General features: G+C 39.9%; 1 protein-coding gene across 7 annotated transcripts in view; it reads left to right on the forward strand.

Annotated features, from left to right (window-relative positions):
• The window catches only part of LOC121908717 (microtubule-associated tumor suppressor 1 homolog), a 69738-nt gene that overhangs the window by 1039 nt on the left and 44340 nt on the right, over positions 1-24359 (forward strand). For 2 of the 7 annotated variants that reach the window (XM_042429010.1, XM_042429002.1), the window contains exons 1-2: positions 10652-10769; positions 22587-24266. In XM_042429010.1, coding sequence (XP_042284944.1) covers positions 23067-24266 — 1200 coding nt within the window. In that variant the 5' untranslated portion in view covers positions 10652-10769; positions 22587-23066. Of the gene's footprint in view, positions 1-1042; positions 1520-2772; positions 2832-3063; positions 3122-10651; positions 10770-11442; positions 11604-22586; positions 24267-24359 lie in introns of those variants that run through there. The other 5 variants (XM_042428961.1, XM_042428976.1, XM_042428968.1 and 2 more) reach the window with 5 other exon arrangements.

The raw sequence follows: 24359 nt of genomic DNA on the forward strand, positions 1-24359 counted from the left end.
TTGTTGTAACCTCTATCCACATCACCACACTCTGTCCCATTAAACCAGTGGAAACAGTTACTGCTTGTTGTTTGAATTGAACTTTCTACAGAAAAATGTAGCCTACTATTTTTTTTAATGTTTTAAATCAAGTTGGGGCCTTTGTTCCATGCTTATTTTCATTCATTCATCCATTCATTCATATTATCCATTTATCCAGAGCAGTTTAATGAGTTGTTTTGTCATCTGCTGTTTAAAGTCTAAAGTCGTATTTCTGATTTTGGAAATGATTTACCTCCAGAGCTAAAACAGCTACACAACTGAGCATTTACTCTGTACATTAATACTCTAAGATTGTTATATTGTTAGTAGACTGTGAGGCTGCTGTTATTACATTATAACTCTGTACTGTTACCTGATACCTTTACATGATTTCATTATTGAAATTGTCTCAGTTTAACACTCAGTTACTCAGTTACTGTCAGGCAGTGACAATGTACACAACAGTCACTCCAAGTGTAAGCTGTTTAAAGTAACCTTTGATACACTATGGCTGAGTGAAATTGTATGAAAGTTTTTACTGAGCAGTTACAGGTTATTTCTTCTACAGGGAAATACGACTGAAAGTAAGTCATTGTATTTTTTTATTTTTAGGCTCCTCAAAATGTGTTAGTGTGAACATGTGCACATATGAGGAGTGAAATGTTTCCTGGTCTCAGTCATCGGTGTATGCATGTGTGTGTTGTGGGTAAGTAAGGTAAATGATTGAGAGACCAGCGGTGTGTTTAACAGAGTATGAACTAATGCCCTCTCTAAACCCATTTAAAGCATTCTTCATGTGGCCACTAGATGGCAGTGTTAGAAATGAATGGGCAGAGCAGGTGAGATACTGACTGTATATGTGACAATCTGTACAGCACGTGTACATGTACTGCGGTACGTGGAGGCTTAGCATCTATTTTAGAAATTTAAAAAAATCAAATGAAACAAAATAATGAAAAAAATATAATGAAATGTAAAATTATATAATAATATTATAAGACATGTAAAAAGTTTGTTGAGCATAACAGCTAGTATAAAACAATTATCTTCTTGATTATATTAAACAACAGTATCACCATTGCAATAACTTTTTAAGAAAACCTTTATCGTTACATGATGCCAGGCTATTATTCCTCCGCCAATTAATATAGTTCCTGAAATTATGAGTAGGCTGAAAGTGTGATGGTTAAATTGGTTCATTAACTGTCGTGTATCCACAGGTGTGTATTCCTGTGTGTGTGTGTGTGTGTGTGTGTGTGTGTCTGGGCTCCTTCGTGACTCAGCCCATCAGACTTGAGGACTGCAGCAGTCACTGATTTTCTGAAAAGACTGTAGTCATATGGACCATTTGGACCTGAAGGCATATCTTAGATGGGATTTGGAGGGTGTGCGTTGGATATCGGATGTAAAGGTAGTGGTGCTGAGGTCGTGGTGTATCCAGGTGAAAGCTGCGGACAGGTTACTCAGAATAAATCCCACACAGAGGCTGCTGACGACGGTAAGTGAGTTTAACGCCTGTTATTACTCCGCACTGTCGTCTTGTTGTGAATGAGAGACTTTATACTGTTTGTCACCAACTATCCTGATATGTTAACGAGTGTTTAGCCTGAAATAATGCCGTTTAGCCCAAAGCTAGAGAACGCCAAACTCCATTTAAAAATACTACCGTGTAATGTTGGCTCGTTTATGAGCAAAATGGGCACCTCGCTAAAACAAACCTAACACCTTTCAGAAGTTGACAGATTCTTATGTCAACTTCGGCAAACCCATTATTCAAAAATCATCCAGTTATTTAAAGTAAATTTGAACTTTATTGTATTAATGATGCTTGATATAGCCTCATGTAGCAGTAGGTTGTTGAGGTAAAAACAACTGTCAAAAATACGATTTTATCGCAACAAGTATTGTTATGTTGCACTGACTGCATGATGAATCAACGCCTGGTTTCTAATAATACGTAGGGTGGCCTAAATTAGTTATGCTCTGACATTTATACCTTTGCAGATAAGGAAGCATAAATTTGACACATTTTTGAATGGAGTTTGGCGTCGCCTCCTGCCTGTGCTAGAAAATTACTACATCTCGAGGAAAGGTGACGTCGGCGTTTGTCTTTTGTACCCTGAACAAAGTTGACGCTGATCTGTCAAGTATTTATAAAAAAAAAAAAAAAAAAAAAAAAGCTATACAAGTCAACGCCTTCTTATAATGCGGTTTTTCAAGTTTCAGCCAATTACACAGTTTCAGACTTAATAGAGTTTTAATCCCAGTTAAAGTTACATCCCTCTGTATTGTCAATAAGACCCTACTTTAGAATACGTCATTATGTCTGCACCCTCAGCAGATCTATCAGGGCAATGAAATGGCTTGTACCATTTTGTGTGTGTGTGTGTGTGTGTGTCTGTGTGTGTGTGTGTGTGTGTGTGCGTGTGTGTGTGCGCGCGCGCGCACGCGCGCAGGTAAGGTTACAGTTGTGTGTACAGGTGTATGTGTTGGCTCTTTTGCTAGAATAGGTACTGCATATGTTGACATTTTACAAATTCAGCACATGATGTATGTGTGTATGTTTTGTGTTTGGCTGTTTAGGCCAAGCACAAATGTGCATTTATGAATGGTAGTATGCAGTTATGTCCACGCTACTGCTTGCGGCATTGTGTGACCATGCAGTAGTGTCTGCCACTGTCTAATGGACATTTCTGCTGCTGCAGCATTCTGAGTCTTACATAACAGGTTGTCCTCTGCATCATCCTGCAGGGCTGCCTGGGATTAAATAAAGACTCGGTGCTTCTCCTTGGCATGGCAGAGCTCTCTCTGTGAGTGATATGAGGATGCACCTCTACTGCTTTATCACAGCCAACTTTAAGGAATTGTGAGCTCTGTACTTCAATGTGTTGAATGATAATTTCTTCTCCATAGAACAAAATGATAATGCAGGCCTCTCTTTGATGCGGTTGTTGATCAATACCAGTAACCCAACCAGTAATTCACTCTACGGTCTAATGTCTGCCTTGCAAAAGTCACTTTGTGGCTTTTTCTCTATTTTAGACTCCCTGAGCTGAACAAAGGACATTGCTATCAACCCTGAAAAAGCAAAAGATGCAAGGTGATATACAGCTCACTCGTGTGTATTGTGAAAATGTGATCCATGTCTGTACATAACCAACTACAGTACACTGTGCCAGAGTTATTGCAGTTCCTTGTTCACCTACAAAGGTTGATACATGTCTTTAATTACTTACTGCTACTGTAACCAGCAGCTGATAGTATTGCAGTGCATGACATCACAGGTTAGATTTAGAATGGGAGTTTAGTGTTGTTGTATGAAGTGCTTGTCAAGATTTTTTGATTTATCTTTAACTAGATGATGAGATTTGTTACAATAAAAACAAATCAGTGATCATACGACTGGGGACCATGCCACCCAATCATATGATGATTACATAAAGAATGAAATTACCCGTTTAACTAAATTAGAATTAATCTGAGAAATCTGAGGAACAAAACACTATCAAAAGTAACCTGCACCCTTTTATATGCAGTGATTTCCTGCCAGTGTTGATATGTGACACTACAGGATGAAACTTTGACTTCTCATTTTGCATGGATGGGATGTTCTTCCATTTGACCTTGTGGTGTAGGTTGATTAAACTGGTGTAAAGCTTTTTGCAGCTTCAAAATGCAGTTGTTGCAAATAAACCTTTAGTTAGATCTCTTCTGCTCAGTAGTGCTTTCTTCATCCTCTCTTTGAGTTGATTTGCCAACAGTAGGATTCCTAAATTGATTTTTTTTTTGGCAGCTCACACATTTAAAATCCTTACATTTAAAACGTTGAGGGTTGCAAATTAATTTTAATGTAATTCTGCTCGAAGAATTAAATTTTCTTGCATATGCAAAGTGTTTCTTCCTTTTCTCTTACTATACTGCTTTTGCCTCAGTTGGCAGTAAAGATGCCAGTATATCAGGTGCCAAATGTCTGCAAGTCTAAATCCATCCGCTCTTTGTTCAAGTGTGTGATTGTGCAGATTGAGGCTGTTTATGTTCATGGGCAGGGATGTCTGTGTATGTGAGCATTTTTGTGTGCATGTGTATGAGGTAGTTGTTGGCTCTCCTCTGCCCAGACTTGTTGTTGGGATTAACGTGGTAACTTGTTGTGATTGATGGAGCTGTTATCCACAAGAACAGATGAATAGGACAACCCTTCTCTCTTTGATGCTATGTACTCTACTACTGATCCAACCCTGATCCTCATCAGCAATTTAACTTGTCATTTTACCACAATGGTAACCTGTCAATCAAAGTGAAACTGAATGGTTCAGATCTGCACTGTCTCATGGGAAACTTTCTGTCCTACAAAACCTTTAAGAACGATCCCCGAGTGGTGTAAGTCACAAACAGGTGTTATCATGTAATAGATTTAATGCTGCTCTACTCAATATTTTTATATTAATCATGAGTCGGATGACTGATTTGTGATAGGAGTTGCATGTAGTGACATACCCACCAAAAATTAGCATCTGAGCCGGGTGCAGTTACCCTGAGCTATAGGGTGCTTTACAGCGTCAGCCTCATTGTTTTTTTCAGACATTTTTAGCCCTGATAAACCCACCGTACACTACCTGATCAGCAACAAATCGCAACTTGACAAAGTTAGCAACTAGCTGGTCAACATAGTGGAACATTTAACAGCTTAAGAGCCAGATATTTCACCCAGGAGTTGGTGGTGACAGAGTGAGTATTGAACTTACATTTGTCAGGTTGCATGAAACAATGGACTCCAAATGAATGCCGTTATTGCTCCTTGTGTGCTGGATTTGTAATTGTTTGCTAACATGTTAATCAACTTCATCAACTTAACGAGGCGATAGTGTGTAAATGTTACATTTACAGGTGTTTGCACTTCCCTCAGGTGGCCACAAAATCAATTAATACATCTTTAAGTTCATGATTGGATTTTAAAAACACACCAAAAGTAGCTAATGGCTTATCTCTTGTAGAGTAGCATCAATCTGCCGTGACATTTTGACATGTCCCGACATGGAACGCACTGCTGTATTTATTATTCGAATGTTTGAGTTCCGGGTTCCTGCTGTTATGTTCCTGCTTCCTCATTGGCATGACTTAAATGGAATAAAATCATCCTTACAGCTATGAATACACTCTTACATTACCTCTGTGTGTGTGTGTGTGTGTGTGACATCACTATAAGCCAAGCATCAAAAGCAACAGATCAGTTTAGTTCTGTCTGATAAAAATGAAAGCTGAAGTGAGGTTAAAACTCAGCAAAGCAGTAAAGCTGGAAGCTAGATTAGATCTGGGATTATGAATATCTGTAAGAGGAGTTCTGCTTTGATGCAGCAAAGAATAAATGGAAAATAAATGGATTTTCACTGGGTTTCTAAAGTCACACAACTTGTAGCAGATGGAGGAGCATGCTTCACACTCTCCTCAGTCTGTGGCTGGAGTCTATTTTTGGTTGTTTTGCTGCCTTTCACGCGCACTGAGCAGCTCTCCTCCTTTCCAGGCCTCAATATGAAGGTATCTCAGGTCTGTGCTAGTACATAGTGGCTCTATTCAAAGACTACACCACAAGCTAGAGTTATTTAGCACTTACAGGAGGTGATACTGGAAAATATTAACACCGTTGCTGGCTTCAGGTTTGCATTAAATACTAGCTTTAAGGCAGAATAATTTGTGTCTTTTACAACTTCAAATGTTCTGTAAAACCCATCTTACAACCTGTCTGGCACTGTGTGTGCAACAAACGGGTTTTATGCTGCTGTTAATCTGCACAGTAGAATTGGTTTCATTTTATGTTTGGAATAAAAATGGAGAATATGTCTAATAAAAAGCTCAAACTTTAAGTAAGCTTTGCACTTTTGTTGTCAGTTCAGTGTTCTGCCTGAGGCGGGCGATAAAAGAAAGTTGGAGGTGAAGACTGCACTAAATTAGTGATTGAGACAGCTCTCTTAACTAATCTTTTTCCCCCCCAGTATATTATTTTACCGTACAGTATAGACTGTAACAAGTTGAGAAATGTCCATCAGCATTTTCTAGAGACTAAGGTGACATCTTCAAGTGGTTTTCTCCAATCAACAGACCAGTGGTTGGAAATTGTGAGTTTATGATTAATTCATCACAGCTCACTTCAGTATAAATTATGATTAAAAACACCTGCTTAACTCACTTGGTTGTTTTAAAACAAATGAAGAAAAAGAGCCACAGAATTCTTTCTTACTTCAAATCTCTTTTCAGTCACCAATGGATGTGATAAGTGTGTCTACGTATTACTGTTGATCCGTCAGGGGTAAATGAATGATGCTGGTGTTTCATCACCAAACATGTATGTTGACACTGAAACACTGCTGGTCTTTCTGTTCAATTAGAGTTGAATCCTTGAATTCAAACACAGCTTTCACTCTGCAAAATAATCCTCAGATGTTATAGCTGTAGTTCAGAAATAATGTAGGTAAAATAACTTTTCTTTTGAGCTGTTTTGGAGACTACTTGATAGATTTGTGGCACACATCTATCTGTTGTACATAACAGATCTCAGGATTGAATCCAAATCTCCTGAGAGAAGAAATGCTTTGGTGTGTCTGAGCGCAGCCAGTAGAGACTGCTGTTATCTTGACAGCTACACACACAAACTTTTCCTCTCACACTTCCTGTGTCAGGCAGGAATTGATTAGAATATCTATTTTAGTCTTGAGTTTCCAGAAAGACCAGTGACAGAGAGATTATATTATCTCCTAATGCCACTGGCAGCTCCAGAATAGTCTCACTACTTTTTTTATCCACACATGCGTGCCAGTGTACGTACATGTAAGTTTTTCGTCTGAGAGTTGTACAATTAAAAACAAGACAAGAGTCATGCACTGTAACTGCACTCTTATTTGATCCCAAAAATGATTGATGACCAAATGCGTCCTCTAAACTGCTCCACAGGTGGTCCACATTCTGCTCTAGCCCTTCATCTGTCGCAGAATAGTGTATGTATGCTTCATGTTTGTGCACAAGTATTGTTCTCTAAGCCTTTTCTGCAGGACCCTAGTTGACTTGCATGCTTCTAAAGCTTAGAAATTCATCCCACGCGACCATGTAAGCTTCACTTGTGGAAAACTTCAAGGCCTTTTTTTTTTTTTTTTTTTCAAAGATCAAAAGTTAATCAGAGTATTGTGCGTTAATGAATTCCCCTCTGCTCAGTCACACTGTCTGCATGTGAGGAAAATGTGGAGAAATTCATAATTGGTGTTTGGCATCGGGCCAAAGTTGCATGGTTTCAGCTTGTGGAGACATTTCAGCGTGAAGCATGTTGGATATTTTGAGCAGCATGAAACACAGTCAGTACATGTACATGCAGTTAAGCTTACACACTTGCTGTAGTCCGCTCACATGCATGTTAAAGGTGTTTTCTTCACTAAGCTCTAGCATGTGCCGTATAATAACTGCTTGGGATTTAACTCCCGTCAACATTCTCTATTTGTTCATGAGGTCTCACAGCTCCTCTAACCTCTATTTTATTTAAACACTCACACTGGGCCTTTTGGCACGTTTCACACAATCAACCTCTTACTGAAGTAATAATAACAATGATGCCATTTTTTCAGGTGTCTTAACCTCTGGTCCTTTCATTTTACTTAGAAAATGATAACATTTTATTTTAAGTAATGATTTAAGAAGAACAATCTTGTTCATTAAAACCTTCCTGCTGGTTGTCATACTGCTGGTTGCTGAGTCATTTTAAATTTACTGGCAAATATTATCACTTCAGAGCGATAAATAACCAGGTAATAACAAACTGAACTCAATAATGCAGAAACCTGGATCTGGAAGAAAATCAAATTTAAACCCCAAACACTGATTTTCAGTAACGTGTTTAATGTTTCACAGACTGCTAGGGACAACTAGAAAAGATAAAATGACAGAAAGCTATTATGAGTGCAGTATAAGTCAGCAAGCAGCTCTGTAAGCCTATAGAGTATTTAAAGATTAAGAGAAAAAGTGGTGTCTGGGCACCACTGGAGCATCATGTGTGGCCCTTGTTGAGTAAGTAAGAAATTCTTACCAGGCAAAGTTGCACTTTCAATGAGTATATATAAGTAGTTTTTATTGAACTTTATTACATGTATGCATCCAATGTAATTATACATTCAACTGCGCTATTTATAAAGCCCCACAAAGGCTAGTGTACGTACTGAAAACTCAGTCACAGTTGGGGACCAAACCTGGTCTGTAAGTTACCTGAACCAGGTGTGGCTCATTAACTAAACATGGTGGAGACACCAGATAGTAATGTATTTGGTACAAAGTAAACTGCAGCCCAATAGCGTTACACTATAACAATTACTATTTTACATTATTTTCTTTCAGTAATTTTCTGTTCAAATGAGTACTGAATTAATTATAGCCATCGCGTTAGCTAACGATTGCCTTCATTCACATTCAGCAGACACTGAGCAACGTTAGCATTCATCTGGAGTCGTGTTTTTGTCCACCAGGTGAATGTAAGTCTAATATTCATTCTTCTTTTAGCTCTGTTTTGGTCTTCAGCAACTCCTGAGAAAACTATCTGGCTCTTCAGCTGCTAAATGTTTGACTTTCTTCACAAGCTAGTTGCTAACTTTGTGTGTCTGCTGTTTGCTACTTAGCAGTTAGCATACAGGGAATACGTTACTCTTTTTATAGAAATGGCTGACTTCAGTTTTTACAATAGCAGTGAGACTGAACTGAACTATACAGTAAATGTGTTATAATCCCAAAATAATGACTGAATGAAGGCTGAAAATCTCCATTAAGGCAAGTTTTTTGTCACAATTAGCAACACTTGCACATTAGAGTGGTTTTGTTCAACAGTATCAAAATGTTGATCAATGCTAGTTTAAGTTTGTATTATTAAAAAAATCAAAAATGATAGATGAGGTTATACAGTACTAAGTTTTTTTAAGGTTATTTTTTATTTTTATTGGATTGATCCTTTATTGGATAGTGAGCAGTGAGGTTGCAGACAGACTAGAAATAGGGAGAGAGAGATCAGTTGGGTACAATGTGCAACAAAGGTCCCTGACTGGAATTGAACCAGAGACATCACAGTTACAAGGCATGCAAAGTGTTTGGCTACTGAGGTGCTCCCATACTCATTTGTTTTAAGTGAATAAATCAGCTTGTGACATCAAAAAATGTTCATGTTGAGTGTTGTAGGGTGAATTGTTGTCTGTTAATGCCGGCCATTGTTGCCTGACCAAAGCAAGGAGTTCATTTGATGTTGTTTCACCACCTGATGTCAATAAATCTAGAGTAGACACCTTTAAAAGCCAGATAAATTTGATATATGTATAGACAGTGTTAATATCATCGGTCAGTTTCACTCTCTTTTACTTATCAGGGTGAAATGACATGAAATGGTCGTATTAGCTTTACTGGGCCAGTGAATTGCTCAATCAGCCGTGATGGATACAGTTATTTTCAAAGGGGAGTTTTTGCTGCAAGGTCTCAGTGATGTGAGTGATCATTCAAATTATGCAATCTTTGTATTTCAATTCCATCCATGTTTTGAATTACAGTTTGACCAGTAAGTTTGTGTTCTGTTGCTACAAATGCAGTGCAATGTTCAACAAATGTTTAGTTGTTTTGTATTTTGTAGTATTCCTCTCCTGAAAGGAAATGACTGCTGTTTTATAATCTGGATCTTATTATTGTCTGGGTGTGGGTCTAAACTTTGTATTTTTGTACATCATTCTTACTGGATATAATAAAAAATTTTACTCATTGAGATTGGAAAGCAGTGACATCACCAGGACCAACAAGGCTTTACTGCCCCATAAAACAAAATGACCATATAGTCCCAACATTTTAAATTTTTGATCAGTAGCAGTGACTCAACCATAACCTGTCCAGAGATTTCTGTCTTATTGCTTACTGAACAAAAACTCCTCACCCTCTGGAGTTTCAAGACTCTCAGAGCTCCTCCACCACCCACACTGAGGATTTCAACTGCTCAGTGATGAAGGCTGGTGCTAGAAAGTAGCATATCATCATTATCATTTTTAGCTAAAGAAAGACTAGAAAACCTTATCTTCAAGCACAAATGTGGTGACATATTTCCTCTTCTGCTGGATCTATTTTCTAATTAGCAAACCCATTTCTCTCTCTCTATAGGGTCAAGTGCTGGTTCATTTATGACAGGAGCTCTTTTCTACACAGTGGGTTCTCCTGACAGCTTCACACTATAGGAGTGTGGTAGACCTGGTACAGGAAACATGACCAGTGTGTGTCTTTGTGTGTGCATGACACCGTTTCTTCTATTTGAGTTTTTGGATGTTCGAAGTCAGGACATTTTTGCCGCAGGATATACGCTTGGGTAATAATTATGAATGTGAAATAGACCAGCATTATCAGACTTGTGCTTGGATCAAGGCATTTGCTAATCTACTTGTTTGGTTAATATTCCGTCTATTGGCAGGACAGACATGACCAATTTTCTGTAATCTTGCTTGGATCAGTCCTTTCATTGGCTCACTGCTGCCTGTTTCACTCCTACCTCTCACTCTCCATCAGATTACATGAGTTACTTTTCCATTACTCTCTTTGCCCCTTTCTTCTTTAGTCCAAAACCTCCCTCTCTGTTTCTCCTCAGGCTCCTGCAACCAATAACAGGGAGAGGGCCCAGGCTGCTTAGCAACAGCCAACCCAGTTGGACTGGTCAGGACTGGTCCCTCCTATTTTTTGGGGGTGGAGGGTGGACCCTGACCAGGGTAAAGTTACCTGGCAGACACACACACACACACACACACACACACACACACACACACACACACACACACACACACACACACACACACACACACAAGCTCTCTGTAAACACAGACATGGGACTGACTATCCCCTCCCACACTAGACCTTGAGGAAGGTGTGTGTGTGTGTGTGTGTGTGTGTGTGTGTGTGTGTGTGTGTGTGCAGTTTGCATTGACTAACACACACACAAACGTGTGTGTGTTAGTCAATGCAAACTGCTGTTTCTGGCACAGGAATATGGCAAGAGGGAAAAGGCATTCCTCAACTAGCTCACACACACACACACACACACACACACACACACACACACACACACACACACACACACACACACACACACACACACTTCTTGTTACTGCAGCACTGAGCAGCATGCTCGTGTTTCAGAACCAAAAAGGGAGGTGTATCCTCTCTCCCTCTTTCTATCTCTCTCTCCCCCCACCACACTATTCTCTCTCTCTCTCGCTCTCTCTCTCCCCCCCCTCCCTCTCTCCACAACCGTCACAGCCTGCGTAGTCTTTCCTTGCCTGCTCGCACACACACCCACCCACACACACACAGAGCAGTGATGGGGTACAACACATGAACGTGCAGCGCAGTGCAGCGAGAGGTGTATGTATGAGGAGGAGGAGGAGGATCGAGTGTGTGTGAGGACAGACAGCTAAGCGCACGCCAGTCTGAAGTGAGGAGTGTGAGCGAGCTGACGGAGCTTCCATGATATTTTTTTTTTTGCTGGATGTGTTGTTTTTTTTTTTTTTTGTGGCAGTGCAGCCTGAGAAGAAGGAAAGAGAAGAGTAAGTTATGGCTGTGGCAAACAGTTAAGCAAGGGATCAGCACGTGTACATGCGTGTTTTCTACTTCATCAGCGTGTGTGTGTATGTGTACATTCTAGGGCATAGGTCTTTTAAAAGTTAAATGGTCAGTGCACTTTGAGATGTTGACTGGTGCAAAACAAGTCAATCATTTAACATTAACTTGTGTCATGGTAGATTATTTACAGCCAGATTATTGTACACAACTCATTTCCTATATAGTGAAGAGAGTAGGAGTTACGTTTTTTGACTAAATTTGGAAGTCATCTTTATATTTTCAGCCGTTAAAACTTTTTCTAATAAGATGGACTTGGAATGTTTTGATATTTACTCTGAAAGTTGGTAAGTTTCCAGTACAAAGTTTTGTGCATGTTATATCCTAATTAGTAAAGTAACTGTGACTCTGATGAAGAGAATAAGAAGGTGATGCCAGTGTGACGGTGCTGTGGCCAAACTGAAGACACAAACCAGTCATGTAGTCTTTCCTCTGCATGTCTTTTGAAGACGGTGGGTTTGATAGTTTCCAGATGCTTTGTCGAGATGATTACACATGTAACTAAATCCCCTCTCAATGTACGTACAGTTGAAGCATTGTTTCACAGAGCTGCATGTGGCGGGTTTGTAGTCGTCTTTGTTTAAATGTGGTTTAACATAGAGGTCGATGCTGCATTCTTTATTTTGTCAAAAATCCATATTACTGATTTTAGTCTACGGAATGACTTTGAAGAAGTAATCTCAACGCTTTTAAACAAAGTTAAATTAGAATGTTTTTAAGTTTCATCAGTTGATTGTATGAAACCTATAAGCCCTAAATGTCTAGCAGTCACAAGGTTTTCTTGTAATGTCACAAGACAAAGTAACCTACTGTATGCTTCGCTCGCTCTAACAACCGTCGTTGCTTCAGCTCCCAAGTGAAGCTAACTGTAACAAATGATGGATTAATATCATCCTAGGATGACATAACCTGCTAGTGATGATGAAGTTCAGCAGCCAAAGTCGAGGCGTCGCTGTTCCCAGAGGAAGCTGAGTCTGTGTAAACAGGATCACACAACGGTTTAGAAAGCAGAGATACATTTAGCAGGTCACCGGGAAGGTAGAGAGAGGCCTCACAGGAGCATTTGAGATGTTAATGATGTTTTGAAAAGCGCCATGCAGATTTGGAGCTTCATTTTTTACGGACTGTCTTAAAACCAGTGATATATTTTTTAAAAAAAAACAGCTGTGGGGCTTGAGTGTGTTTCCTGTGCATTATCGCCTGTTTCAGGACTTTGGTCATGCAGTGAAACCGCTGTACAGCTCAGACTGTGTGAACATTTCTGACCATGTATGGACACAGGTCACGTGTTCTGGTTCTGTATTTCAATGATGGGAAACATTTCATTCCCCCATCACAAGCTCTACTGCAGTGCTATTTAGAGAGCAGTACCTTTTACTGGACTAGTTTAGAGTCACCACTCGTATCATAGTTCAAACATATAGTACAATAATTAATCAGGGATGTGGTGAAGGACAAACCCGGCTTAACTCTGCTTTCTTGCAAATTTTTGTTTTGATTGGAGATATTCTTATTCACTTTATCAGTACATCACAAGTTCAAATGAATCCCCGTCCACCGTCATGTATCCAGGTATCGATCGGTTAAGATAGCGGTGGCGTCAGAGGAAGAGGGACTGCTAGCAGGTTATGTAACAGCTCAATCCACAGTACGCCATATAACCTCAGGACCAGTCCTAATTGGAGTGGCAGTCAGCCAACCAGCTCAGTCTCTCCATCTAGTTACCTTCGTTGTTCCTCTCCACGCCTCTCTCACTGTCCATTATGATCACTCTCATTACTCTAATGCTGCTTCTTTCTGTTTCAGCACTGACTCACTGTGTTTTATACAGTTTCTCCTGACATTCACTGATCTAAATATCATTTCCCTCCTGCGATCTTTTTGCTCTCAGTAGAAAGTCGAATTTTCAGCTGCTTTATAGACATATGAGTTTATCATATTAATATCATAGCGTTCTTAATGGAAAATACAGTGACATTGATTTGAATGTTAATGTTTCTTAACATCTCTCACCATCTGTTTCTCTGCCATCCTCACTTTGGAATCATAAGGAGAATCAGTTGTGCGTGTGTGTGTGTGTGTGTGTCCTTTACGTCATCTGAACACACACACACCCTGTCAGCAGTGTCACATTTCCTGCTACGACCTCACACGCAGTGTTTATGTTACGTCAGAGTAGAATGGATTGCAGATGCATGCGCACAAATTTACACATGCACACACACACACACACACACACACACCTCTGCAGTGACTGTAGGCATGAGAATCCTAATGGCAGAATGACACAAGCTGGTTATTAAGTCACACACACACACACACACACAGTCGCATTCATTTCTCAGAATGACTAAGCACTCTGTTTATTTCTATGGCAACCACTTTTGCTGTGTTTGGGGTGTCCTTCTGTGTGATGCAGCGGGAGGCTGAGTTTAACTTCCACCGCTGTCTTTCATACACCAATGTGTTAGCAATCTGTGTGTGTGTGTGTGTGTGTGTGTGTGTGTCCATTGTGTGACTGCAGAGGTGTGTGTGCAGTGATATCAGCACTGCTACTGGATGTTGCTGTAATGTGATGCAGTGGTGACGCTTGCCAAGTGTTTCTATGAAGGGAAAGGTGAGCTTGCTGTCTGTTAAAAGCTCCCCGGTTGGCTGTCTGCCCAGCTGAAACAAAAAAAACCATGAGCACAGCGCCTTCATCATTTTACATCATTAATTAATTAAATGAATTCTAAATCACTTCATTAGGCAGCTGGAGTCGATTGTGTTCAAAATCTGAAATAACGGATAGATGGTGTTATTTGGAAATAGCTAATTACAATGACAATAATTTGCTAATTTACTTCCACACTGCTTGCGTTTTAAATCCCCTGAAAGACAGTTGGATTGAGACTGTTTGTATAATGTGAAATTACTTGTGTAATGTAAGCAGTTGTGTATGAGCTGTTGCTCTCATCCTGTCAGGTGGAGGAGTCCTGATCAAGTCTTGTTGCCTTTGCTATCATAGAGCTCTAATGCAGCCAGTAAGAAATCAAGTGAAAGTGGTTTGTGAAGCTTCAGCACTGTGTCTTTGTGTCTCTCACCCCATCTGATGCACCCTGTCAGATTTTTTTTTTTATCAAAAAACTGAGCAGTAATCAGAAGTAATAGAATAGAAAAGTAATTCAAGTGTTTGTCAGTGTCTTATCATCTTGTTAGTTGTAGTAGATATTATACATTTTGAAAGCGATTGGATAGATGAGTAACAGGAATGTCGGCGTGTTGTAAAGGTCACATTAAAGCTGCCTCTCTTCCAATGTCCACTTGATATGGCTTAAAGTGAACTAGGATCACAGTGGGCGCAGCCAGTATTAAATCCCACTGTGCATTTCTGCTCGAAATTTATACCAAGCAGATTCATATACTATATTTGTTATTTCTCTTCTTCCTTTTCTGTCTCTATATGATCTGCTCAGCTTTGTCCTCCTTCATCCAGCTGGTTGTTTTGGCTCCTTTTTCCCATGAGCACTGACTGTAGACTGACTGACCATTGGCGTCTCTTTGTGTTGTAAAGTTTAGATTTATATAGTTGTTAGGAAACACTGTTACTGGTAATACAGATAAAAACCATAAACATTTGTTGGCTGAGGACTTGGCTCCTATATAAGATAGAACGTCCTAGTCAGCAAATCAGATTTCACTGTGCTGTGTGTACAATCACTGCTACCCTGCTGCTCCTGGCTTTGTGTGTGTGTGTGTGTGTGTGTGTGTGTTCACCTTTGCATGTCCCAGTGAATATTCACACTTGAACAATTACTGTTACACTCTCTGATGTCCTCAACACTGCTCTTTGAAAAATGCCATGTTGCAAATTTCAGGGCTGTCAGTTTTACTTAAGTAAATACTGAGGATATTCTCTCCCAGTCAGAGTATTACATGAAGCACGGTAGCATGGCTTTATAACTACTGGAAATAGGTGAAGCTATTGCTCAGATAACATCCAGTCCAGTGATTTACATTATGGGATGTATTGGTGATTTATGACACAAAACAGTAAGACGATGTAGCACAGAGAGCTACATTCTTCTAGTTTCATGTGATGTGCAAAAGAAAATGTCTTGAAAACATTGTCCTCAGTAATGTCAAAGAAAACTGAAGAAGCTGAATTCTATCAATGACAAAATTGGCCGAGATCATCATCTTCATGTTTCACATATATTATTGTAAACAGAGAAAACCTGTATAAGACAGAAAACGACAAAGAGTCAAAGTAGTCTGGCAAAACTACTCAAAATAGTAGTTAAGTTACTCCTTAAGAGACGAGTATTGATTGGCTGTCACCATGTTGCATGACTCTCGTCCTGAACCGAACCTTCAAGTCCGGTTCTAAATCCCATAATGATCAGCTAAGAACAATGGAGCTGACTGTAGGTCACCACAGATAGCTTCTAGTGCAGTCAGCTGTGGCTGGCACGGCCCACTGTGAGGCTGATTATTGCCTTGTTACACACACACACACACACACACACACACAATATCATGAATCCTCTCAATCTTATCACAAAGGGTCAAGATGATGGATTGACATTGATTAGGGTGAAGTGGAAAGTAGAAAGGCAGAAGAGAGAGAGAGGGTTGAGACTGGAATGGCAGATATTTAAAAAAGTAAAAGAAAAAGAGTGAATAACTCAAAGTGATGCAGACAGTGATGTTGGAAGAGAGCTGGTAAGATAATATAAAGGTTAGATAAACAAAATGTTACAGTCCTCTCAGGTCACTGGGGAAAGGATGATGAGATTCACGTTCACATATTTAAAAATATTTGTTGTGCTACTAGTCTCTCTGGGCTCTTGAGTTGGTTTCCATTCCATCATCTTTATGTGTGTCTTGTTATGTAACTCTGATAAGTGAGGAAACCTCAGCTCGCTGCAGCCGCGAGGCTCGTTGTACAAGTGGTGAGGTCTCCCTCCTTCATGGCAGTTTGACTTTGTTGATCCAGTGATTCTATTGTTTGACTTTACCTCAGTGTACCATGATTAGAGCAACGCAAATAAAAAAAAAAAAAAAGAAGCTGGATTTGTTGTAGTCCAGCCAAGCTGAGGGCTGTCCCCTTGAACAAAACAAACACCCCCTTCAGAGCTTGAGAGCCATATGAAGTAACACAGCATCTGCAGGGGTTTATTACATAACAACAATCAAATGGAAGACACATATTTTGGAAACGGGTCACCTATTAGTGCTTGTGAAATTTAATAGTGATTTGTACATTTAAACAACGCTACACAATCATTTCACTCGTATTCATTCTAAAGAGAACAAGGACTCATTAAGCACAGTTAGTTGAAGCCAGGAACACACTGGGATGATCACATCTTAAACTACAAGATCATATTTTGATCCACGTCCTAAAAATCAAACATGATTGATGTTATCGATGAGTGTTCTGATTGGTCGGAGGCTTCTAAAGGAGATTAGAGATTTGTCCGTGGTAATGAGGAGGAGTATGCATGGCTGAACCGGGATTATGATTGGTTCTGAGCGTTTATTAGTATATCAGTATCTTGGGAGAAAATAGTTTCACCTTTTAATGCAACTGTAGGTCATCCTCAGGTCAATGAAACATCTGAAAATGTCTTGGAAAATACAGTAAATAATATTCTATGTTGTTATTATTATATATTCAATGCATTTATTAGAAGTCTTTGTGAAATATGTTTGTGCTGCACCTACATATGCATTGCATCTGCCTTAATATCCTGTAGAGTTTACTTTTTTTTAAATTATGACTTTTGTATTTTCATAACTTACTGAGAGCAGTATGTGTATTAGCAGTAGCAGTAATAACACAGAACTGCTTCACTGATATTCAAGCAGCTTCTCATCAAGTTTGAAGTCAATAACTTGAACTTTTTCCTCATTTGAGGAAATGTTCCATATCTAATGAGTTTTTCCAGCTGGATTCAAATACCCAACAATTGTTAAAGACATTAATATACTGTTACTGAACCATGCGTAAGCCTACTCTTTATTAGGCCTCCTATAATTGCTGAGGAGTGTCTCTTTAATCTTGTGTTCACTCGTGTCACTCTTCTTCTTCTTTACTTTTTCCTCTTCCGCTCCATCCAGCTCCAGGCATAACCTGCTCGACAAGCGTGTCTTAATGCGTAGCAGGGTTCAACTCTTCAACAATAGTCATTAAACTTGTGGATTAGCCCTGTTATTCACTTCAAACTCTCACACACACACACACTAAGTCACAGTGAGGCTAATGGTGAAACTGATTCTAACAGGAGTGGATGAGACGTTTGGTTGGTGGAGGGCTAGTTGAGGAGTTTGAGCCAGAGGAAGTCAGTTCAGTTTTAGAGGCTTCATGTCAAAGACAGTGGGCTGCGCTCTCTCTCTCTCTCTATGCCTGCCTGTAATGTAGGACAGTCTTTCACTCTGTGTCTTTCAGTCTATTTGCATGATAGAAGAAGAATTAGCAGAGTGCAGTTGTTGATTTAGAAAATAAATGACAGTAAGAAACCCACAAAATGAAAAAAATGTTCATCAATCAGCAGACAATAACACGGTAAGAAAAAAACACATATATAAAAGAAAAGAAAATTAAGAAAGAATTAGACGTCATTTATTATACAATTTCTTTTTAAAATTTTAAATAAGATAAGCTCTTGAAATAATTTGGCATTCCTTATCTTCCATACAGGCCATGTTTAGTTTTGTAAAATGCAAGGTGAGGATGGACGACCTGTATTATGAGAATGAATATAAGAATGAATTTTAAGGAAGTTGCTGAAAGATGAAAGTGTCAAGAAGAGTGTTGCTCATGGGAGAATGTTGGGTAAATTAAAGAGTACGGTCAAGACCTGTTGTATGTGAAATATACCCTCAGATAACTTCTGTTGTGATTTGGTGCTATATAAATAAAATTGACTTGACCTGACAAGAGTTGGAGCATTAAAAGTCTGTTTTATTCTCAGGAGAAATATATGGATCTGATGTCAAGGGACTGTGCTTTTGAGAAAATCGCCCTCAAGAAAACACATAAAGAGCAAAGTGAAATGACTTTTCATCAGGATGTGAGTTTGAATAGCGATGTTCCTAGACAGTCTGAAATGACCCAGTGAATGCCAGAGGGCAGCCGCCGTCTCCTTTTCAAGTCTGATCCCTGGTGTGCTGGAGTCATTTCCTCTACTATGGGTGTATTTCATCGGTCTGGTATTTTTGCACTGCTCTGCCCTCAGATTAGCTGTCAGTAAACATGTAAGAAGACGAAGATGAAGAGTTTCTATAGGTGATCCTCTTTTCTTTGGCTGCTGAACAGTGGTGGCCATCAATGTTCAATGTTAACTAGCAAGTTCTTTGCCTCTTGACTGAAAATGGACTTTTGATGACTTCCAACTAGAGGTGACGTGATATACCAGTATTGACAATAACCGTGACATTTAAAAAATGAAATGCTGAAATCATGTTAATAATCAAGCACCTCTTAAATCATTTCCGTTTCTTTCTGTCCTTGTTTTGTCTCCCTCCTCCAACACCACACACACACACACACACACACACACACACACACACACACACACACACACCTTGTGGATCTTTTGTTTGTCAGTTTATCGGGTTGCCTTTTCACTATCCATCAAGTCTAATTGTTTTTTTGTACACTTTTGTACAGTTATGGTTACAGACTCTCTCTCCACCTCCCTTTGGGGGGTTTTGGGGGGACTGTTGGGCAAAAGAAAACATTTTTAACAACTGATGGCTAAATTGTGATGAGCATTTATCACTGTTCTCTGGTGTTTTGTTAGTCGCAATCCTAGAAAATACTGTGGATATACACTTTAAATAAATACTTTAATGTCAAATGGCTTTAATACTACAGACTATCTCCCAACATGTCAGAAAAAAACACTAGGAGAGGTGTTGCAGCATAGCTAAGAGATGGAAAAAAATGTTAGAAGCATGCATTAGTCCACTGTTTGTTACTGCTGACAAAAGGGTTCGACTCCAGTCTGAAGGACAGACAGATTTTTGCTACTAGATTCTCTGCATGATCCGAGCTCCTCCGATGAATCTGCTGCATTTTTGATACTAACAGTGACTCAGGTTGGCTGTTTGCCTGCTCTCAGACAGACCGGAGGTGAAGCTGACAGAGCAGCAGCTTGTGTGTGTAAGTCGAGTGTTAATGTATATTTGATTAAGCCGAGCTGACTTCGCCACCTTCACCTCAGAATACCACATATCTGATGCTCATCTGGAAAACTGTCAGTCGACACTTGTGTCTCAAGCCTGCTTCATAGTTAATACAAGTGTGTGACGTACACAAGCTCTCTTCTTATATAGTGAGTAATGAGAGAAATGCTCCTTGTGTTATTGAATGTGCTGCTTGTGTAAACCCTGTAATCAAGCCTGTAAACCAAACCTAACAGTGGAAGTAAGGTGACAGGACTGTCAGACTGTCTCTCTGATTTGCTCCAACCGTCCCTCACATTATTGATTAGTGCAGAGGTCGACTGCAGGGATCATACAGTGAGGACATGCTGACAAGTCGTTATTATCCTGTCCACCCATTGTATTCTAAATGGGAGAATTCAGCACTTTATGATCCCGATAAAGACATTTATAGTGGTGTAAAACTTCTGCAGCAACAAGGAGGTTTACTCAAATGAAAAGAAATGATTGTAAGTGGTTGATGTCATCTAAGCTTGTTACAGGTAACTCTGCTCCTCTAAACACAGAAAGGTTGATAGATCCTGTTTCAGTGAGGTAACGGTTTCCTGAGTAGTTGAAGGCTGTAACCGTACGCCTCTTCTGTCTGTCTACCTGGAAGTGAGTCGACTCTCTCTGTGTCACCCAGGGGCCCTGCTGTCATTACTGGATAATGGAGATGGAGTGCTGTCCTGGATCTGATCGCCTTTATATAGCTGCTCCTCTCTTTTTCTCTTTGTCCCTGACCCACATACACACACACACATGCATACACTCACTCACACACACACACACACACACACACACATACAGCAGGTGTCAGTCTCACTCTTTGCATACCGCAGTGTTTGTGCGCAAACATGGTAGGACTCTCTTTGCTCATATCGTCAGCCTGAGCAGAATGTGGTTGGACTGTGCTATTTATTTGCTATTTTTTATTGATTTTGTACAGAAAGACGGCTTCCTGCTAAAGCTAGAAATCAGACTATCAAGGCTTTAGTTGATGATGTCATCAGTTGACTTTATGGAGTCTGTCATTCCACACTTAATTATTGCATATGTGTTTATGGTTTTATATCTTTTGGCTATGAAAATATTTTGCAAACTGCAACTGCAAAATGAGTTTGACCTGATGTGACAAGTGTTCACACCTATTTCACAAGGGTTTCTAAAGCTGTTTATCATCAAGACACACTGAGGAGTTTGTTCAGTCTGTGTGTTACCAGCCTTGTAGTTGCAGTCATTAATGCACTAAATATAGTTCTTGGTTTTAGCCTGCAGAGGGCAGCCTTTCTCAACTCTTTTACCATGGAGCCACTTCTAGTCATGAATCAGTGTGCAGACAATGAGTTGTCTTGGCATCAAACATAATGACAGTTCAGTTGGGGGGGGGGTGTATAATTCAGACTTGTATGAATTACAGTTGTCATTTACAATTCGGACAACTTTCAGAAATATGGATTGTCAACTAAATGTCTGTATGTACATATTTGGTAATTTTTTTTAGTGAACATTGTAGATCATATCATCAAAAAGTGGAGCCAGTGTGAGATGTATTAAATATACAGTATGAAACATGTTCTGTACTCTTAATGCTCTTTATTACACAACCTCTCATTTTCTCCTCTCACAGCTGTCTGACTTGATCCCTCTGCTCACTAGCAGCACATTAGTAGCATTTAGAATGATGTCTACCTCTTTCTTATTGTTTTTTAGGTTTTGAACAGTTCGTTTAATCTGAGCAATTTGGGCAAAATGAATGAAATTTGTACAAAATACTGACATGATGTTTTCAGCATGTGTTCTTGTTTACCATGTTTGGGGCTAAATCAGGATAAGACATAGTAATAATACTAATAATCTTTATTTATAGAGCACTTTTCAAAATCCATGTCACAAAGGCAGCAAAATAAAACAAACAAATCATAAAATCATTGGGTTTTAAGTGAACAGATAAAAAACTATTTAGTGTATAAAAACCAGTTCAGTGTAAGAAAAAAACAAGAAATAAATAAAAGACAGTTCAAAGATTAAAATCAGGAAAGGCTCTCTGATGGAAGTATGTTTTAAGAAGAAATCACTGACTGAGCTGACCCTGAGAGCCTCGGGGCCCTGACTGCAAACGCTCTGTCCCCTTTAGTTCTGGAACAGATAAAAGACCTCTGCCTGAGGATCTCAACGTACCAGCTGGTACGGTAGACGAGACACTGCATCAGAGCTATAGCAGGCAGTAATCAGTAAGATCTTTAAAATCAATTGTAAAACACACTGGGAGCCAGTGTAAAGAGGCTAAAACAGGAGTGATGTGATCATGTCTTGGTTCTGGTTAAAAGCCTGGCAGCTCAGTTCTGTACAGTCTGGAGTCGATCAATAGATTTTTGGTTCAGGCAAGTAAAAAGGCTGTTGCAATAATCCAGGCGTGATGAGAAGAAGGCATGTAAAATGGTCTCTGTGTCTTTAAAAGTTAATATAGATCGTATTTTAATATTTCCAAGATGATAAAAACATGATTAAATTACTATCAAACCAAATGTCAAGATTCCTTGCAACAGGCTTGATATGATCCAATAGGGAACCAGCAGATGGCTGAATTTGTTTCATGATGACAAGGCAATGACTGTAGAAATGACATTAAGTCAATTGATTGATTGATATGTTGGTTTTTTATGAAACGTGCTTGTCTTTAACTTTTATTTTTCCTTTCTTTTGCTATTTTTCAGATGTTTTGAACAACAGAGTCCCAAAAAATTTTGCATCGTGTCTTCAAATAGGATAGAAGGATCAGTCACAGGGCCCATAAGTGGATACTTTTCTAAATTACAGTTCTGCATTTGACAAGGAAGCGATGACTTGCAGCCCTTTTGGAAATACCGCAGCATTTTTGAGCTCTGTTTAAATTATATAAGTGGATGGACTGCAACTCTGTGACATACTAAAGATATTATGGGAACATGGATTGGAAAAACTGCCAACTCTGCCCTACGGAGAATGGATGGACATTTTATCAAATCTCAATATAAAGCGTATAAAAAGGTTCAGGAGTAAAGCTCAAATTATCATTCTGTAAATAGCATTTGTCTTTTTTTTTCCACAACCAGCATGAGAAGGCCGATGGTCAAGTAAAAGCCTGCACATCACAGATCAGAAGAAAGTTACAACATTGTACAGAGCGACTGACTCTCGGCCTTCCTGACCTGAAGATGAGTGTTTCTAAGCCTAGTGACATCTTCTCTGTCGGGGGGAAGAGCGGGTCCAGCATGACGCTTCCTCTTCACAGTGCAGGAGACCACAATGGGAATGCTTTCTCAATTTCCTCTTCTTCATCCTCCTCCTCCTCCTCCTCCTGCCTGGGGGAATTGTCTCCTGAGTCACTGCGGAGTCTGAGCAGCCTCAGTGGTGGCCGGACTGACAGCCCGCAGGATTATGACATGCTTGAGGTCACTCTGTTGACGACAGTTATGACCAAAACGGATGAAATGACAGATATTGTCATTTCAAAATGGTCACAAGAGGAGGAAAATAAACAAGATGGTAATGATGATGTCTCAGTGGGAAAGATGCAGACGGTGACAGAACTGTCAGAATCCAACGACAACTCTACATCTGTTTACCTGGACGCCAACAGCAGCGAATACCACCAAGACACCTGGAACGACAATGACAACCTGACACTGGCCCTGTCCTTAACGACACATGGCGGTAGCCGTGGTAATAATCATGACCTCAGCAGTGGAAGCAGCAATGGGAGAAGACGTGGCTCCTTAACTCCTGATTCAGATGCAACAGAAATCCCTGAAGATGACGATGAAGAGGAAGCTTTGTTTCTGTCAGTGAGCTCTGACGTGGATGTGCGGAGAACCGGCATGATCCTTACAAGCTCGAGCAGTCAGTCTAGCGAAGGCCCGCTGAACCCAGGTGACTCCGCTATGACGACTGAGCTCCAGACAGAGGGGGCTGTAGCTGCGAGTGTAGCCGATGACAAGAGGTCAGAGCAGGTGTTAGAAGTAGCCGAGGTCGCCTGTCCTCTGGATTCACCTGGGAAAAGCCAGACAGAGCCTTCTGCTTCTGAGGACCTTAGTGAACCCACCCAGATATCACCTTCTACTCACTCTTCTACCAATCCAGTTCAAGATGCTAAAGAAGTCACCATTCCCCCGCCTGAGGAAGCTGAAAGATATGCGGTGAGCTCCAAACCCGCCAACTCCAATACTAGCCAGCCAGCCAGAGCAGCAAAAACCAAACCAACCGCTGTGACTTCAGCTGCCCCCAAGACTGCGGCTTCCACAGCCATCAAAACCTCCAGTCTTGAGGCAAAGAGAGTTTCCAAACTGGACCTAAAAAATGTCAAGGCTAAAGTTGGATCTCGTTCCACCTCGTCCCCCCCTAAACCACATGGCCAGGTACTGTAGTATTATTGAAAAGCTTACATGTACCAGGCATTGTATAGTTGTCTTTACTGCAACATTCGTAATTCTAAACCTCTTTCTTCTTCT

Source organism: Thunnus maccoyii, chromosome 2 (genome assembly GCF_910596095.1).
Source record: "Thunnus maccoyii chromosome 2, fThuMac1.1, whole genome shotgun sequence".
NCBI lineage: Eukaryota > Metazoa > Chordata > Actinopteri > Scombriformes > Scombridae > Thunnus > Thunnus maccoyii.